This window comes from Myxine glutinosa, chromosome 5, assembly GCF_964187855.1.
Source record: "Myxine glutinosa chromosome 5, kmMyxGlut1.1, whole genome shotgun sequence".
In the NCBI taxonomy this organism is placed as follows: domain Eukaryota; kingdom Metazoa; phylum Chordata; class Myxini; order Myxiniformes; family Myxinidae; genus Myxine; species Myxine glutinosa.
The window spans coordinates 72,655,808-72,676,266 of record NC_136265.1 but is presented as its reverse complement, the minus strand read 5'-3'; the positions used below and the strand labels follow the sequence as shown (position 1 = coordinate 72,676,266).

General features: G+C 45.6%; 1 protein-coding gene across 2 annotated transcripts in view; it reads left to right on the top strand.

Moving 5' to 3' along the window:
- LOC137427455 (disintegrin and metalloproteinase domain-containing protein 17-like) overlaps positions 1 to 10,700 on the top strand; it is a 37,050-nt gene extending 26,350 nt beyond the window's left edge. For both annotated transcript variants that reach the window (XM_078778179.1, XM_078778180.1), the window contains exons 12-19: positions 894 to 1,093; positions 3,265 to 3,368; positions 3,566 to 3,697; positions 6,416 to 6,546; positions 8,857 to 8,935; positions 9,198 to 9,286; positions 9,436 to 9,492; positions 9,989 to 10,700. In XM_078778179.1, coding sequence (XP_078634305.1) covers positions 894 to 1,093; positions 3,265 to 3,368; positions 3,566 to 3,697; positions 6,416 to 6,546; positions 8,857 to 8,935; positions 9,198 to 9,286; positions 9,436 to 9,492; positions 9,989 to 10,303 — 1,107 coding nt within the window. In that variant the 3' untranslated portion in view covers positions 10,304 to 10,700. The remainder of the gene's footprint in view (positions 1 to 893; positions 1,094 to 3,264; positions 3,369 to 3,565; positions 3,698 to 6,415; positions 6,547 to 8,856; positions 8,936 to 9,197; positions 9,287 to 9,435; positions 9,493 to 9,988) is intronic.
- The last annotated feature ends 9,759 nt before the right edge of the window (positions 10,701 to 20,459 follow it).

Genomic DNA, 20,459 nt, shown 5'->3' with positions numbered 1-20,459 from the left:
GAGAGATCGGGCGAAAAGCGATATCTCATGATATTTTTTAAAAGGTTATGAACGAGTTATGACTAAACTTGGTGGATGAGTTGGTTTGGTGAGAAGAACAAGCCGATTTAGATTTTTGGTTCAGGTCCGAATCCAGATCCGGCCTATCATTGGTATACAAAACGTAAACTGTTCAGCCTGGCGGAGGGATACTCTCCACCGAGTGCCATTCTAGTTCCCTCCTGTATTGTTTTGATGGCCTATTGTTTTGGTTGGTTTACTCCCCCATGGTATCCAATTATTGCCAGATGGACATTGAACTGATCGCATTGATGACTGACGGAGCACACTCTGCTGCACTTCCTTGGGAGTTAATTTTTATCGTTTAATATAGTTTATGTCGAGCCTGGTGTTGGCTTAGCGGTTAGGGTGCTGGCTTGGGATCCTAGGATCCTGGGTTCGAATCCCGGTCGTTCGCCGACTTAACGCCAGGGGGGTTGACTCGGCCTGTCATCCTTCCGAGGTCGGCAAATTGAGTACCAGCTTGCTGGGATGAATGATCCCGGTGTGTACCCCGGTTTAGAATAGGTACCCTGCGCATCGTAAGAGGCGACCAAGGGTTGGCGTCAGGAAGGGCATCCGGCCATAAAAACATTGCCTCAAACAGGGAACCATGATTGTCATGGGGCCCGCAAGGCTAACCCCAGCTCTAGCGGGGAAAATGGCCTTAAAACGATCATTCATTCATATTCATATAATATAGTTTATGTAGGCCTTTTCGAATCACGTGATCGTTAGCAAATCCCTGAGCCTTGTTCTCCCCACTCCCCCTCCCCCACATCCGCCTGTCGTTTCAGCGATCCCTCTTGCACGGATCGGCAATTGATGTACTACCTGTGCCCATTCTATTGCAGTTGTTCTCTCCATGCTCAAAACGGGCAATCTCTGCTACATTGCTTGCCAAAGCCCCCGTCTGCTTCGAGGCACGCAAGCCCCAATTTTGTGGCAATTGGCGCGTCGAGACTGGTGAGGAGTGCGACTCCGGGATGGCATTTGGTGAGGGTGATGCGTGCTGCACCAAAGACTGCAATTTGAGGCCCACCAGTCAGTGCAGGTAGCGTACACAGACGAGGACATTGATTGGTGAGGTTTTTATTGTTTTCAAGCATGGCGGTTATTATTTATTCTTATTTATTTATTTTACAGGTCTTATTAATTAATTTATTTTACAGTGTCTAAGGCTTGTAATGGAGCTGCCACACACACCTCTCACACGGATAGACGTACAGACGGGCACCCCGGTCACCCCCTGTCAAGGCTAGAGTGCCCCAAAGCAGTGTGCTGGGCCTAGTCCTACTCTTAATATTCATCAATAATCTCTCTGACTCTCTGGAAAATCCTTGATTTTTTTTTTTCATCCATTGTTCGTAACAAAAGAAACGAGAACAGCACTCGGTCAAGCGCATACCTCCTCCAGGCTGAACAGTTTACGTTTTGTAACCCACTGATCGGCCGATGATTATAATCTGTTTGACTGTTGTTTCGTCTGTCCATGACTTTGTATCACTTGTTATGACTTTATCACGTACTCGACTAATTCCCAAAGTTTTGTCCGAATCTGTAAATTTTTGAGATAACGTGCCGTATATTGTATCTCTCAATAGTGAAGAATCACTTAAGAAAATTCCAGTATCCAGGTCCGGATCTTCAACAAAATCGAGTCAATTTCTCCTTTTCACACACCCAACCTGGTTACCTGCGTCTGGTAGTCTGTTGTAGGCCATTGACTGAAGATTTAATGCTGACTGAAGAGCATTTAAATGCTGGCTTGGACCTTGTCCTTGAAGATTTGTTCATCGCCGAAAGCATGATGTTTTCAGGTTGTCCGTCCGGCTGTCCGTCCGTCCGTGATAGGTTTTCGTTACCACGATAACTTGAGAATGGCTGAAGGGATCTTAGTCCAATCTGGTGCAGGTATGTATAATGAGGTAAAGATGAACTGATTAGATGTTGGGGTCACGAGGTCAAAAATCAGAGGTCATGTTAGGTAAAGATCCTGTTACTGCAATAACCTGTGAACCAGTGATGGGATTCTGACCAAATTTGGTACACTTATGTAGAATGATGTAAAGATGAAGTGTTTAGATTTTGGGGTCAAGAGGTCAAAGGTCAAATCTGTAATAGGTCTATAACTTGTGAACAGCTGAAGGGAGTTCAATTAAAACTTGGTAACAGGTATGTATAATGATGTAAAAATGAACTGATTAAATTTTGGAGTCAAAGGTCAGAGGTCATGTCAGGTAAATGTGATAACTTGAGAACAGCTGAACGGATTTTAATCAAACTTGGTACAAATATTTTAATGATGTCATAATGTGGGTGGAGGATTATCGGTCGACGTCGTGATGCCGGAGAGTGTTGTTCTCGTTCATTTTGGGGCTCCTTAAATTGCACCTTGCACTCGTGGATGAAACAGCACTTAAATCTCAGGCCGTCGTTGGCAATACCCATAGATGTAGAAGCAAGTAACCACGATTTGTTGTAATCAGTACAGAAAGACAATAAAGGTACAAAAACACTTCCAAGACTGAGACCGAATTCCATGCGGCCACGCGAGCAGGAATAAAGACTGCAGCTTCTCCAATATGGAAGATCTCAACCTGACTATGAGAAAGAGTTCTGCATCAAATCAAAAAGCTGAAGAAGTGTTCCGCCTACATGACAAACAAATCTCCCGATGAACAGAAAGAGATGTTAAAAGTAAGCTGGTGCATGGAGTGGAGGGAGGCCATTGTCTACTACATTTTTGGTTACAACCAGCGATTGAGGATTTTCCAAGTGGGGTCTCGGCTGCTTGTCTGGGCTCCCGATGGCACTCTTGGTAGTTGTGCCCAAAACCCCACGTGTCTCGAATTGTCGGTTGGTCGCCTGCCTCTGTCTGTTTTCACCTCTTGTTGGTCCCCTTTCTGCCATCCATTACTCTTTTAATGATGGAGCTAATTACCTGCATAAACCTAATCCTGCCCTTGAACATCTTCAAAAGGGCAACTTGTCCCCAGTACTTACAGGTAATCCCTTTTGCCCTTCGCTCTTTCTGTTTGTCTCGACATCCCTTGTCCACGTATTTCTATGAATCCTTTGTTGGCTTACTTACTGTAGATCATTTTTGTGTACCTCTTTTATGAGCCTCTATATAAAAGAATCACCTGATTTGGGTGGGTGTTGGTTTGATGCAATGAAAGTTCCAACGACTTCTGTTCCTAATTCGTTGACTTACCCTCTCAGTGACAAGAACTCTCAGTGTTGTAACAACTGCTTGTTTGAGCCTCAAGGAAAGCTTTGCCAACAAGCCATTCCAGCAATCTGCAGGGCCCCGGCGTACTGCGATGGTATGTTACTCCACACGTGGTGCAGATCGTTCAAGCTCTTCTTCCAAATGCTCTTCCTCCATTTCCCACACATTTCCCAATTTCTACCACTCTAATTTCTTCCATTTTGTCATTCCAAGTTTGTTCGTATCCTCAGAATTTGCATCGCTCCCCCCACCCCTTCTCCTTACTTCAATCGCGTTTGTTTGACGTAACAGGGAAAAGTGAGCGCTGCCCTGAAGCTACTCCCGTTGTTAACGACACCAAGTGCATGGATTATGGCCGATGCCAGGGTGGTCAATGCCAGCCTTTCTGTGAGACTGTTCATCTGGAATCCTGTGCCTGCAGTGGTGAGGTCACCCATAATTATCATCTGAGCTGCTCCTCCTTTGGCAACCTTGGATCCTATACACCCCTCCCCACTATTGGCCAAATTGAGGGCCCTACGCCCCTTCGTTGCCTCCAAAGTGGTATTGGAGGATTAAACACAAACCATCCAAAATTATGATTTGTTCTTTCATGAAGCATACTTGCTTTGGTGTTTTCATGTCTTGTTTTTTCATTCAGACATTCAAATTAAAAGGCAAGTTTTGGGGAATTGGTTTCTACTTTAATGCTTCTGTCTGCCACCTGGCAGTGTGACGTTCCCCCTCCAGAATAAAATGAACATCCCTGTTTGTAAACAAACCTTGTATTAACAATCTGTGAAGCAAAAACGATCAAATGGACGATATATATATAGATACACTACATGACCAAAAGTATGCGGACACCCCTTCTAATTAGTGGATTCGGCTGTTTCAGCCACACCCATTGCTGACAGGTATATATAATCAAGCATGCAGTCATGACACACTCCATAGACAAACATTGGCAGTAGAATGGGCCATAATGAAGAGCTCAGTGACTTTCAACGTGGCAACGTCATAGGATGCCACATTTCAAACAAGTCAGTTCGTCAAATTTCTGCCCTATTAGAGCTTCCCCGGTCAACTATAAGTGCTGTTATTGTGAAGTGGAAATGTCTCGGAGCAACACAAGCTCAGCCGCGAAGTGGTAGGCCACACAAGCTCACAGAACGGGACCGCCAATTGCTGAAGCGCGTAGCATCTAAAAATTCTGTCCTCGGTTGTAACACTCACTACCGAGTTCCAAACTGCCTCTGGAAGCAAAGTCAGCACAACAACTGTTCGTCAGGAGCTTCATGAAATGGGTTTCCCTGGCTGAGCAGCTGCACGCAAGCCTAAGATCACCATGCGCATTGCCAGGCGTCGGCTGGAGTGGTGTCAAGGTCGCCACCATTGGACTCTGGAGTGATTAATCACACTTCACCACCTGGCAGTCTGACGGACAGGTCTGGGTTTGGCGGATACCAGGAGAACGCTACCTGCCCGAATGCATAGTGCTAACTGTAAAGATTGGTGGAGGAGGAATAATGGTCTGGGGTTGTTTTTCATGGTTCGTGCTAGGCCCCTTAGTTCCAGTGAAGGGAAATCTTAACGCTACAGTATACAATGACATTCTAAATGATTGTGTGCTTCCACCTTTGTGGCAACAGTTTGGGGAAGGCTTTTTCCTGTTTCAGCATGGCAATGCCCCCGTGCACTAAGCAAGGTCCATAGAGAAATGGTTTGTTGAGATCGGTGTAGAAGAACTTGACTGGCCTGCACAGAGCCCTGACCGCAACCCCATCGAACACCTTTTGGATGAATTGGAACGCCGACTGCGAGCCAGGCCTAATCGCCCAACATCAGTGCCAACCTGACTAATGCTCTTGTGGCTGAATCTAAGCAAATCTCCGCAGCAATGTTCCATCATCCAGTGGGAAGCCTTCCCAGAAGAGTGGTGGCTGTTATAGCAGAAACCGGGGGGATCAACTTCATACAAATTCCCATTATTTTGGAATGAGATGTGATGTTCAGGTGTCCACATATATTTGGTCATGTAGTGTACATACAGTGCATTCAGAAAGTATTCAGACCCCTTCACTTTTTCACATTTTGTTGTTGCAGCCTTACGCTGAAATCGTTTAAATTCATTTTTTCCCTCATCAATCTGCACTCAATACCCCATAATGATAAAGAGAAAACAGGATTTTAGAAAGTTTTGCAAATTTATTCAAAAGAAAAAACTGAAATATCACATTGACATAAGTATTCAGACCCTTTGCTATGACACTTGAAATTTAGCTCAGGTACCTCCCATTTCTATTGATCATCTTTGAGATGTTTCTACACCTTGATTGGAGTCCACCTGTGGTAAATTCAATTGATTGGACATGATTTGGAAAGGCACACACCTGTCTATATAAGGTCTCACAGGTGACAATGCGTATCAGAGCAAAAACCAAGCCATGAGGTCGAAGGAACTGCCTGCAGAGCTCAGAGACAGGATTGTGTCGAGGCACAGATCTGGGGAAGCCTACAAAAAAATTTCTGCTGCATTGAAAGTTCCCAAGAACACAGTGGCCTCCATAATTCTTAAATGGAAGAAGTTTGGAACAACCAGGACCCTTCCTAGAGCTGGCCGTCCGGCCAAACTGAGCAATCGGGGGAGAAGGGCCTTGGTAAGAGAGGTGACCAAGAACCCGATGGTCACTGGCTGAGCTCCAGAGATCCTGTGTGGAGATGGGAGAAACTTCCAGAAGGACAACCATCACTGCAACACTCCACCGATCTGGGCTTTATGGCAGAGTGGCCAGACGGAAGCCAAACAGTTCAATCTTGGTTTCATCAGACCACAGAATCTTGTTTCTCACAGTCGGAGAGTCCTTTAGATGCTTTTTTGCAAACTCCAAGCGGGCTTTCATGTGTCGTTCACTGAGGAGAGGCTTCCGTATGGCCACTCTGCCATAAATTATGCAGATTAACTGACTAGATTTTTGCATCAAAGGTCAGAGGTCATGACAGGTAAAAATGTGATACTTGAGAACAGCTGAGGGGATTTAATCAAACTTTGTACAAGTATGTATAATGATGTTATAATGTGGGCGGACACATATCGGCCGATGTCGCGACGTCGAAGAATGCCGTTCTAGTTAACGTGATGGCATAACATGTTCGCTGCAGATCTTGGAAACTCCTGTAAGGTGTGCTGCCGTGAAACCAACGGAACGTGCTCACCTTACATCCGTGCTGACGGTGATGCCATGTTCCTTCCAAATGGAAAACCGTGCATCGTTGGCTTCTGCGATGGGAAGGTACTGTGACGTCAACATTTACAGACGCAGTCGAGCATCCTGGAGCATGTGGTCATATTGCTGTGACATTGAGCCTTTGGTATCTCTATCGATTTGTGCATATACACTGTTGTACCAAAAGTGATGGGCCATACGATTTTGTTGATGATGTCTGGTAAGCCTTCTCATATACTGATTTTATAGCTAGTCGGGCCTTGCTGAGCACGAATCACAGCCTGGGCATTTGCTGCCCATTTTTAATCGGTCTGTGGTGCAATTCTTCGGTTCTTTTGTTTTTTGTGCTCATTGTTGTTGAGCCTGTAATTGATGTTCCAACACATCCCACATACTCTGCCATCAACCATAAATAATGCGTTTAAGGTCCTCAATAACAACAACAGGCATTTTAAGGCCATTTTCCCTCCTAGAGCGGGGGTTAGCCTTGCGGTCCCCGTGACAATCTTCTCCATTTTGCCCTATTTTCTGCATCTCTCCTTGTTTAACCCCCTTTACCCGCATTTCTTCTTCCACCATCTTGAGCCAAGTCTTCCTCGGTCTTCCCCGTCCTCTACTTCCTTCTACATTCATTTCCATCACTCTTCTCAACCAGTCACGTTCATCCTTCCTCAACACATGACCAAACCATCTCAACCTGTTCCTCTTCACAGCATCCATCACAGGCTCTATTCCCATCATCTTTCGCAATTCATCAGTTGTCTTCCTCTCTCTCAACGATACTCCACACATCCACCGAACCATTCGCATTTCCACCCTTTCCAGCCTTCGTTGCTGCTCTACGTTAATTCCCCATGTCTCGCTCCCATAATTCATAACACTTCTCTCACATGCAGCATACACGTTTCCCTTCAGGGAAAGGTCCTCGCCGTTCCATAAAACCGCCTCCACATTCTGTGGCCCCAATACGATTGTTGTTTGCACCACGCCACACGAGATTACATACATTGCCCACACTGATGAAACACTCGCATGCAACTGCTCTTCCCTGGTATTGCAAGGAATGCAGAGCTGAACAAACTACTGGTTCTTACCTGAAATTCCAATGACTACTTGAACTCTTTCCTCGCATCACAATGCTTTGAATATCTGTTACATCTAACCAATCGGTCACAAGGATCTCTACTCTCTCATGGTGATCTATAGCCGATTAGATGAGTAGTCGTGGTTGAAGTTGCCTGTATCCCTCCATTTCTTGATGATTGGTCTCTGCAGTTGATTTGGGAGTGGCCAAAATGTTTGTGCAGGCCCACCCTTACAGCCGATTATCATTCCTCATTGACATGCCATGTACTCCTTCCCCTGCTACATTGTGCTCCAACAACGAAGTGGTGTGACTGTAATCTGATTATTTATACCTTATCTATATAAATAAAACACAGTTTGTGTGTGTGTGTTACCTATAGACTCCTAAACGGAGAGGCTCACGCACTTGATATTTGGCACAGACATGGCCATTGAGCCTGGGAAGGACATGGCCTACCTAAAAATATTTGACGAGATCCATATTTTTTATTCATATTTACCTCAGCGCATTTCAGCGAGGAACATTATACACTGAATCTCAGCCTGTGCCAGAGCAGCTCGCTGATTCGCTCAGAGCGATCACGTGATGTTCCATCCTCGCCGCCAGACCATTGAACTGAAAATATATAGAATGACCATTGCAATTCACACCACACAGGTGGAGATGTAGTTACCGGGCGCCATCTTGGTTGGCACTCGATGCTGGGTGATGGCGATTTTCCGTCATGCATTTGCACGTAATTCAGAGCGAAAAGCGATTGCGTTTTTTATTCATATTTAACTAAGCGCATTTCAGTGAGGAACATTATACGCGATTGTTGTACTGCTCTCCTACCATGAGAACTGCAACGTCATTGTTGACTGGCTCTCCCCTTCCTCCTCCCCCTCCTCCTCCCCCTCTCCCCTTCCTTCTCCCCCTCTCCCTCCCCTTCCCCTCCCCCTCTCCCTCTCCCCTCCCCCTCCCCTCCCCCCTCCCCCTCCCCTCCCCTCCCCCTCCCCTCCCCCTTCCCCCTCCCCCCATCCATCCCCACCTCCCCTTCCCCTCCTCCCCTTCCCCCTCTACCCCATTCCCCTCCCCTCCCCCACCCGGCAACGCTGGGTACTTCTGCTAGTCTATCGATGTTATAGTTGTGCCGGTTCAACATGCGCTTGGGAAATTCTCAGTTCGGAGTGGGGTGCTGGGAGGGTGTCCCATGACCTTTGGCAGGATAATGCACATTCCCTGCCAATTTGATGCTTGTGCTGTTGCCGTCACCTCCAGCGCTGTGTAAAGAATTGCATTTCTTCCAGGGTACTTGCGACAAAACGGTGCAGGATTTGGTGGAGAGATTCTGGGAGTTCATTGAGAAACTCGATATCAACACGTTCGGTGAGTCATCCGTGCCTTAACCTTTGCGTAATCCTCGCAGCATGGATTTGCTCATTCCGTGTCTCCCGAGTTTCATCGTCGGTGTAATCCGCTTGGAAAACCCACTGTCGTAGCTTCTTTCGTCGGACATATCCCGTGCATGTATGCTCCGCAGCCGAGCTATTCCTTCCGGAAATTTCCACGGATGTTGTCTGGTGCAGTCATTTTTTTTTTTGTGCCAAACCAAAATTTTTCTGATTCAATTTTTATTTACTCCTTCCAGGCAAGTTCCTGTCTGACAACATTGTTGGTTCTGTTCTCGTTTTCTCCCTCGTCGTTTGGGTACCACTCAGTGTTTTGGTGCATTTTGTGGTGAGAAGGTGTTTGGGTTTCGCATGGGGTTTCTCTTTTAAAATGTCAACGCGACTTCATTTTGTTAACCCTTCTCGGAGTGGGTCGGTGGTATTTGTCAAACTTGTTCGGTTGAGATTGTTGATGAACTTCTTTTTTTTTACTTGCAGGACAAGAAATTGGACAAACGACATGATGAAAACAAGGCAAAAGCATTCGCTTTACCCGTACGTAACCAGCTTTTCTTCAAAAACTGATTTGCTTTCATTGTGCGATTGCTTTTAGTGGGCGTTAAATAGATGTCAGCCCAATTTTATACAAAATCCACCTGCCAGTTGTGCTCTGTTCATTTTAGGTAGTGTCCTGTGGAGATCTCTCTCTTATTAGTCCACTACCTGGAGGGGACTATGTTTACGCTCTGTCCGTCTGTCTGTCCCGCCTGTGGTTTTCTGCACATTTTTTCCATACCCTTTAACATATTCAACTGAAACTTGGTACATGGCTTTATTATGATAAGTTGCAGAACAAGTTCGAGTTTCAGTGCATTTCATCGATTTTTAAAATGTGTTTTAAAGCTAAGAAACATTCATGGCACCGGTAGGGGACATGTATTGCAAAGCAATTCTCGCTCTTGTTTTACTTGTTCAATTTTGTATCTGTGCCATTCAACATCCTCTCCTTTTACATCCCTTCCCTCATATATGATCCTGGCTCCTTCTACAGGCCGAGATGAACAGTGTTGATTCTGCTCCGTTCCACATAGTTCACCGCAATCCCATAATGCATCAGGGCACGAACTTGTCATTTCCAGCACATTCGCCGTCGTTTGTGCCGCCACGCTCCACAGCCGTTGCTCCTGGCCAACTGACCGGAAATCGACCGCACCCTCATATCGAAGGATGGCCACAGATTGGAGCAATGCAGACTATTCCAGAGGACTGCTGCCCAGAGGGAGAGAGGGATCGACCCTTGGATAGAAGTACAGTTGAAGATTGGACGAACGACGTGGACCGGGCTGGTCCTGAGACACATTGCTAATGATTGTCAACGTTCCGGCGACCGTATGACATCGTTTTTTTGTTTTGTTTATCGTGTTTATACAACCTTTTTGGAGGGATGGGGGAGCCTGGGAATTGTCTCCTCTTTCTCAGAATGCAGCTCTAAGAGCTCCACACCTTCATATACAAACTCTGCTTTCAAAACCTGTGTTACTGTTACTCAAATGCTACCCACGTGGTACGCAATCCTACCATGATGCGGGATACGGTATTCCTAAAGACAGCTTGTTGAGCTACAACAGGTGAGAGATTTTTATAAAGTAAAATAATTGGAGAATGAACAGAGTGTGTGCACCTTTTTAAATCAAGAATTTGCATTTTCCTATTGTATGTTTGATTTCACACGCAGTATTTTTCAATAAACCATTTTGATGTATCATTTGCGTGGGTTTGCTCTGTTATGACAAAGTTGCTCATTTCTTGCGCATGATCGTCTCTGTGCCCATTTGCTCATCCATACGCCTCTGTTCAGTTGTTTCACCAACACCGCACTGGTAAGTTGTTACCCTTCACATCAGGTTGTTACCCTTCCCATCCCCATCAGGTTGCTCTTGCACGAGACATTATTTAATATGTCCACACACAACACAATCTTCTATGTCTCCAACACCCTCCAAATCTATTTTGTTTTCTGCTTAAGGAAGTTAGATGTAGGGTTTTAAGAAATATACTTTTAAGAAATGTGTGAATATCAAGGGAGGCGCAAAGCATCCCTCCCTTTATATATGGGATCGTTTCTCTGTATGCAGCTTTAACATGAATGAATGAATGAATGAATGATCGTTTTAAGGCCATTTTCCCCGCTAGAGCGGGGGTTAGCCTTGCGGGCCCCATGACAATCATGGTTCCCTGTTTGAGGCAATGTTTTTATGGCCGGATGCCCTTGCTGACGCCAACCCTTGGTCACGCTCTTACGATGCGCAGGGATACGGTGTACCTATTCTAAACCGGGGTATACACCGGGATCATTCATCCCAGCAAGCTGGTACTCAATTTGCCGACCTCGGAAGGATGACAGGCTGAGTCAACCCCCCTGGCGTTAATTCAGCGATCGACCGGGATTCGAACCCAGGATCCTAGGATCGCAAGCCGGCACCCTAACCGCTAAGCCAACACCAGGATCGTTGGGATCGTTTCTCTGTATGCAGCTTTAACATGGGGACTGAAAATACATTTCTCGACTTCTACTGGATGAAATCTGCTGCAAATTTCAGAAGTAAATGCTTTGTACGTCGAGGTAATATGTTCGAAATTTCAGCAACGTCCGTTTCCGCATTCTTGAGTTTTATTAAGAAAACGCTCGAATTCACGTTGGTGTCTTGTCAGTCCGTCCACCCAAAATGTGTTGGTGCTCATATATCTCAAGGGCTATACAGCGAAACTAGCTGAAACCTGGAATATACATCAGCCAACACGTCTAATTTATGGCTTTCAAAACAAATTCCACCTAAGTGCCATAGTTTTTGCTTTAAAATTAAATATTTATATATATGACTATATATATATTGTTGCGGATCTCTCGAAGCCCGTCGACGTAGAAAGGGGGGGTTTAAACCCCTTTTCCCCCTCGGGTCTTCGAGGCCGAGTCGCCACTCCCGTAGCGAGCGCGGGAAAGGGTATCAGGTCGACTCCACACGTACCTTTGGTACCCACGCTGCCACGAAAACGGGGACTGGACCTCGCACCAGCCACGCTAATCGAATACGCCGAGCGGTTTGCATATCATGTGACTCGTGCCGTTACTTTTATTGAACCCGATTCGAGCGGTTCTATTTGTGCGATGCTAGGCCAATAGTTGGAAGGGATGGGAACGGTCAGATAGAAGAAAGAACACAGGTTTATTTATAATGTGCAATGATCCGGATAAAAGGGAAGGGACACAGAGCAGAGGCTTAAGCAGTCATAACTTATTCGCCAGACACGGGCCCACTCACTCATGCGGGGAATAGGAGGAAGAACAGTTCGCGCGCCAAACGCGCCTTGACGCCGTTCACTCCCGGACAGCTCGCCGGGCGTGGCCCTCCGATGTGCTGGGAGCGCAGGCAAGGAGATCGCGTGTCTGTGGCCCGGAATGGATCGTCTTCACACAGCGCGATTAATACGGGTAACAGCAGGGCACAGGGAGAGTTCGTGTACAGCGACTATAACAAGCGAGGCACTTTACTCGTGCTGCGACAGTGTCTCTTTCTCACTGCTCAATCACCATGAACCAACAACGAACCTTGGGTGCCTCTCTCTCGTTCTGACTGATGCGGGGAGCTCGGGGCTGGGTTTTATATAGCCCCTCCCCAGCCTTACCCAAATGTTCCAAGCCCCTCCTCCCACTGCCGTTGTGAGCCACTCCCCTTAAGCTCCTCCCTTCGGCCTTGCCAGACTTGTTCCAGGCCGAGCACGTGGCATTCCAGCCCAAAGAACACCTAACTCACTGGCCTGCTCAACGCAAACCAATACAGCAAAGGAGACTATGCTTACATTTACTAAGAACTGAACTAAAGCGAGGCTACATGTTGTGGTGTGACTACCTACGAGGGGGGGGTCATTCTTTATTCACAAAACCGCAACAATATATATATATATGTATATATTGTTGCGATCTCAACGTCGGCCCCTTTTCACCTTACCAAGGGGGGATTAGTCCCCTTGTCTGCGACTGACCGACGTGAGGCCTGAAGCTGCCCAGCTCCCTCCAGAGAGGCAGGTGAGCAACCTCGTTCGAGACCGCGGACAAGATGTTATTTGCCGAGCGGATTAGCAGCCGCGGCTCGAACCATTAACAATACTACACCCGATCCTGAAACGTTGGCCAAATCGTGCCACAGGTGTTCAATGGGGAAATCACTAAAACGAAACGGATGTAAAGGAAAGAAGGCAAGGTAGGAAGTGACAGGATTTATTTTAATTATTTACACAAGACTAAAGGAAGAAAAGCAATCAAAGTAATATACAGAAAATGGAAGGATCAGAAGGACACAGAGCAATTTCTAGCTTATCTATACAGGCTTCACCTATACCCAGGACAACACGGACGAACAGACGACAGTCAGACTTACACGGGGATGATGACAGGAATGGCAGGAGGTTCGTTCATCTGGCGAGGTTCCGTTCCGACCCACGACTCTCTCTCTCTCTCTCTCTCTGTCGGTAACACTGGGATTCTCCTCTCCAGTACCTCGAACCCAGCTCCAGCCTCAAACCCAGCTCAGCAGCACGCACCCTGCTCGTACCAGTTCTCGTACCAGCCAAGTAGCATGTCCTCTCGCATGTCCTCTCTTGCGCGATTCTCGCACGCATATATCATGCGGGGTCGTGACACGCCCTCGGCCGTTTGGGTACCGCCCCCGTGCTCTGTTTTGATGGCCTTATATGGCAATGCCACGGTCTTGTTACCTTACTTGGGCATGGAGGTGAACAGCCCCGCCCCCCCGTGGCGAGCCACGGGCTTGTAGCCTTACTTGGGCATGGAGCTGAACAGCCCCGCCCCCCGTGGTTAGCCACGGGCTTGTCTCTTCTCGGCGACCCCGCCCTTCTTGTCCAAACAGAGCACGGAGCACATATTCACTATGACGGCGAAAGCTGCTTCCAAACCAGGGCCAGTTGAGAGGGCGCGCACCCCACGCTTGTCCAGCGGTTTTGCACAGCGAGGGAGAGTTTGGCTGGGAAATGCAATCCTTGAAGGGGACCTATATTATGTCATTTGGTGCAATAAACCACCGTTCAGAGGCCTTTTTTCCCCCGCAAAGCGGGGGTTGGCCTTTTTCGGGCACCGTGGTTGTTGTTTTTTGGTCCCCTTTTTGAAGCAATGTTTTACGGCCGGATGCCCTTCCTGCCGCCAACCCTGTTTGTCACCTTTTACGACAAACAGGGAATTACCAGTGAACTGGTACTCAATTTGCCAACCTCGGAAGGATGACAGGCTGAGTCAACCCCCCTGGCGTTAATTCAGTGATCGACCGGGATTCGAACCCAGGATCCTAGGATCCTAAGCTGGCACCCTAGCCGCTAAGCCAACGCCAGGTGCAATGCAGTCAATTAATGGGAAACACAGCCTTAAACTAATACACATAACAAGTACACATACATTCAAAGTACACCGCCCCATGCCAAATAATTAAATATGCTGCAGCGCGGCATTGCCGGGGCGCCTCCGGCGCCCGGCAATACCGCAGTGCAGCTCATTGAGGCTGCATTGGGAGGGAGAGGTGTACACTAATTGATTGATTAATTGTATAATTAAAATCAATAAAAGATTATCACAAAATATTTTCATAATCAATTGGCTAATCGCATAACTAAACCACTAGTGCTTCATCCGAAGATGTATCTTTTAGAAATTTAATTAAATAAGTCATTTATAAAAAATTAAATAATTAATTGATTACTCAATAAATAATTAATCGATTAATCAATAAATAATTAATAGATGAAATGATTAATCAATAAATCAAAAATATCTTTGATAGCCACATCACTTGGTCACTCATGTCCAAATATTAGCTTCCCAGCTCAAAAGGTGCCCGAGATATTGGCCAAATGAGAAAGAAAATAAATAAATGATTAATAATGAAAATAAACAAATGATAATCATAAAAAAATTAAATTATTAATCAATTTGGTCAGAGAACACATAAACTACCACTATTTCATCAGAATCTGTAACTTTAAAAAAAAAAATTTTTTGGTCATTAATCGAATAATTAAATAATTAATCGATTAATTGATTAATTAATAAATCAAAAATATCCTTTGCAGCCAAATCACCTGGTCATTGGCATGTCCAAATATCAGCGTCCTAACTCAAAAGGTGCCTGAGTTAATGGTCAGAAGAGAAAGGAAATTTAATTAATTAAATAAGTACTTAATTAAACGCTAATAATTAAATAACTCCTCAATTAATTGATTATTCAAAAAACAAAAAATACCGTATTTGACAAAGGACTAGCTCACTACTGTGCCGAAATTTCAGCTTCCTAGCTCAAAGGATGGCTGAGATATCGCCCGGACAACCAAGAAAGCAAGAAACCAGAGTGAAAACTGAGTACTCTCTTTCAGCGTGCATCACTGCCGAGCCCCCTTTGGTGCCCGGCAATGACGATTTGCAATGCCTGGAGATGGCATAGGAAAGGAGCGGTGTACAATAAGGAAATAACTATTTAGAAGGGTATATGATTTTCTACGTGCATGGATCCTAGGATCTACGTGCACCCTGTGTAAATGTAATGATTCTTGTAAATTCCTCCGTTTTGTGTGTAAAGGTCAAAGGTATATATATATATGGCGTCTGCTGGGCGAAGGCGAAGCAAGCCGTCCACTGATTGGACAGGCGAAGGCGAAAGCAAGCCGTCCACTGAGTGGACAATCCAGAGCATGCATTTGTGCCGGTGTCGGCCATCGTTCATATACGCACTCTTCATTCTCATCTTTCTTCCTAACTCTTACTCGGACAAGCAAATCCCCTATGCCATCCATAATGGTACACTCTATCCATACACCACATCCTCCCTTCCGTGGGTGTTCCACGGGTTTCGGCTAGTCTATAATAAAAGGCAGTGTGCATCCGTCTGTCCATCCGCAGTCTCCTCCATAACTCCAAAACCATGAAACGTAGCGGCCCCAAACTTTGCATACATACACCTGGACCTCCAACAGATTGCAATGATGATAACTGGGTGTTTGGGTGTGTTATAACACCCTTTTTGAAGATGATTAATGCGGTGCTCATAAGAAAAAACGCGAAAAAGCCTTACCAATATGGTGGCCCGCCATCTTGGTCAGCCCACTGCAACTCACTGGGTTCTTAAGCCGCCATTTTGTTTCGGGCTATTCAAACGTGCCTTGCCTTGGAAACGCAATCGATTATCATTACATAATTGAAGAATATCATCAAAATTTCGATATGAGGATTGGATGCTGTAGACTAAATAAATGTCCAAATCGGGAGTGACATCTGACAAAATTTACCATATCTAGCGATTCTTACAACTAAGTGTATATATTCATTTATTTAAGCGAGGGTAAACCATGAAAAAAAAAAGCGAGGTAAAAAAAAAAAAAAAACCCGGAAGGAGAATGACACCCTCGCTTAAACCACCTAAACGGTGGTTTAAGCGAGGGTGTCATTCTCCTTCCGGGGTTTTTTTTTATTTTTTATTTTTTACTTAACTTAATAATAATTTTTAACTTCATGCTTCCATGGCATAGGGTGTGACTCCACTGTACCTGTGATCTGTTTTTAAAATTCCCTCTAGATGATGGACCCAGATTGCGTATATTTTAAAGTATTTAAGAGGTGGTGTCCTGAACTTTTTCAGCCATTTCAACCAGAAGCAATCAGCTTGCAATCCCTTGCCAAGCCAGCCGTTCCTTATCACCCATTTCGTTGAAGTGCTTGCTGGAGTGCTTAAGCCGCTTGGTGAGGGCTCTACAAATAAAGTGAGAAATACCTGTGTACTTAATTACTCACAAGGCCGGGGAAGTTTGGGTGTGTTATAACACCCTTTTTTAAGATGATTAACCACCACTTGGTGAATGCTATTGAGGCTGCTTTTGCAAGCCATGGCGCTAAAGTAGACAGAGCTCCATTTTTGTTTTTACGTACACATTTTTTAATTGACTTAACATTTTTGTGTGATATACTTTCATTGTATTAATAGATAGTCTTATTAATATACCTATAAAAATATACTTATTTTTTTTAAAAGAAAAAAAAAAGTCGTGTTTGGTACTCAAATTAAATGTCCGCCTTGTTGAAAATGTAAAGTCGACATTTTGTCTGCTCTCAGTGGTTTCCACATTTTGCTGATTTGCTGCTTGATTTTCAAATTTATAGAAGACTATTTAAAGGTAAATCTTTGTGGTTGGTGTCCTTCATCTGTGCTGTTCACCTGGAGACGTCCGTAGACACCCGGAGAACAAATTAACAGTTTTTAGCAGTCAGAACTGCTGCTAAGTTCAATTCCACAGCTTAAATTTTTTTTTTATCTGGCTCAGGTTAAGTCTCCGGCCATCATAACCTATCATTGACATTGTATATCATTATATTTGCTAACTCCCCTCTCACCCTCACCTTTTCTATCCCACCCCCCCCCCCCCCCCTCCCTCTCTATATCTCTGTCCCCTCTTCGCTCTTCCCTCCTAATAAAATGCCGCGCGCTCCTTCCGCACACCTCTCGCTCCCACCCTTCTCGCTCCCCCTCTCTTCCGGAGTTTATAGCGTAGCGACATGTGGTGAGGCGTCACACCCCACTCCCTCTCCCTCCCGCTTCCTCGCTCCATCCTCCTTCCCTCCTCTCTATCCTCCCTGCTCCTCCCCGTCCTCGCCCCTCACTCCTTTTTCCCCCTTTTCCCCTCCACCTTCCCTTCTGCTCTGCTCCTTCCCCTTTCCCCCCTCCACCCTCCCTTCTTCTCTCCTCCCTCCTTTCTCTCTCTCCCCTCCACCCTCCAACCTCCACCCTTCCTCCTCTCCTCCCCCTCCCCCTATATTCCCGGCAGGAAGCGACTCAATGTTACCCGGCAACTTTTGGGTACAACCGGCAACTTTTGCTAGTATATATATATATATATATATATATATATATATATATATATATATATATATATATATATATACAGACTTGGCATTTAATATGGAATATTTTTTTGGTGGGGGTGAACTTACTTTTCAAGATGTCTTAGAACCAAAAGTTCATTGGAATTATGTTGAAATTATTCTAGATTTTGTTAATGTGACCTTTAAAAGAAACAAAAACCACATTTGACATTTCGAAACAAATAAATTGATCCTTGAAAGTGATGAAAACTGATGTCGAACTCGATTCATGGACAGTACTGTGTTCAACTTCTATACGTTTTCCAGAAGCATCTCTTTATTTTGCACATTAGCCAATTTTTTTTTAAACAAAAACAAAAGTTAAATCACTACTGGGATTACGGACAGTAAAATTACAGTTCAGTACTTCGTGTAACCCCCACGAGCATTCAGGAGAGCACGTGCACGTTGAGGCATGCTGTTCACGAGATTTGCCAAGGTTTGGACAGGAATCGCTTGCCATGCAGTGTTAATAGCCTGCTGCAATTCACGCACAGAGGTCGGCTGCTGGTCCAAGTGGTCGATTTGACGCGTTAATTCTGCCCACAAGTTCTCTATCGGATTCATATCCGGGACATGGCAGGCCACTCCATATGCTCTACACCACGGTCAGCACGAAAGTGTTGGATCATGCGAGCACGATGAGGCCGTGCATTGTCATCTTCGAAGACAAAGTTTCCTCGAAAGGCTGCACGAGCAAATGGAAGCAATGTTTCTTCCAGAATGGCCCTGTACTTGAACTGGTTCAGGTTTCCATTCAGAACAACCAGGTCAGTTTTGCCCCCTGCATGAAAAGCAGCCTAAACTGTCACCCCACCACCTCCAGCTTGGACTCTTGGCACTATACAATCTTTGTTGTAGGCTTCATGCACTTGTCTGCGCACTCGGACGCGGCCATCTTGACGATAGACCAGAAATCTAGACTCGTCACTGAAGATCACGTGATTCCAGTGTCCTGGCTGCCATTGACGGTGCTCTCTGGCCCACTGCAATCGGCGCTGGCAGTGTTTTCTGGTCAGGCGTGGCTTTCTCAGGGGACGCCTGGCACTATAGCCTGCTTGAACCAGTCGTTGGTTGACTAGCCTTCTGGATACAGGCACATTTGTCAGTTGCTGCCACTCAGCCCTAAGCCGATTAGCTGACTTGGTATGGCCATTGCGGACTAACCGGTGCAGCTGGCGATCATCCCTCCTTGTGGTTCTGCGGGGACATCCTGGCCTCGGTATTGGAGTAGGGACACCCCTCTGAGCATTTCGTTTCAGGATCTTTGACACCTGACCTTGAGTGATGCCATACTGCCGAGCAATAGCACGCTGTTTCATGCCGGAATTTCATAAAGCCACCACTCCATGACAAACAGCATTGTCAAGTTGACGGACCATCTTTCCCCTTTCTTGTATACAAAAATCTTTTGTATATCTTTCTTGTATACAAAAAAAAAAAAAAAAAAAAAAAATCTCCAGAGGAAGCGGCAATAACCTTTGGAGACGTGCAGCAGTTGTTTTCCACTAATACAGAACGCAACAACCCTTGTATACCCGACTGTGAAGCCAATCATCAAATGCACCTGTCCGTTCATTTTGCCACGCCACCTGTGATATAATCCTGTTGTTGACTTCTTTCTGCGACAGACAATCAGTGACATGGTTCTTTTAACAAATAAATCACCAATGTGTAAAAGAAACTCACCAGATTGATATACTGAGTTAAGAAAGTAAACCCAAGTCAAGAAAAAAAAAATATTCCATATTAAATGCCAAGTCTGTATATATATATATATATATATATATATATATATATATATATATATATGAAACAGTGTGTGTGTGTGTGTGTGTGTGATGTTACCGATAGACTCCGAAACGGAGAGGTTCACGTGCTTGATATTTGGCATAGACATGGCCATTGAGCCTGGGACGAACATGGCTGAGACCATATTTGACGAGATCCATATTTTTTATTCATATTTACCTCAGCGCATTTCAGCGAAGTAGCCGCTAATCTCAGCCAGTGCCAGAACAGCTCGCTGATTCGCTCAGAGCGATCACGTCACACGTTTGCACGTAATTCAGGGCGAAAAGCGATTGCGCTTTTTCACCTTTATGCGATCGTGTTTTGTGTCGATTTTGTGCGATATGAATTAAATTTTAATTCATATTTCGTGTTTACGAATTTGAATACGAAGGATTTCCCCTTTCCCCTTTCGATTTCGAATACGAATCGAATACGAGCTTGAGTCGAGAGGGTGAATGTACGGGTTGGGAATGTACGGGTGTCCCTTCCCCCGCCCGGCAACGCCGGTACTGGAGGGCGTGGGTCACAGGATCGGTGAGTCTCCAAAATCCGCTTCGTGCTCTTGCGAAGATGCAGGACGATGTCACGATTGTTGTGCTGCTCTCCGACCATGAGAACTGCAACGTCATTGTTGACCGGACCTCCCCTTCCCTCCCCCTTCCCCCTCCCCCGTCCATCCTCCCCCTCCCTTCCCCCTCCATCCTCCCCCTCCCTCCCCCTCCACCCTACCCCTTCCCCCCTCCCCCCCTCCCCCTCC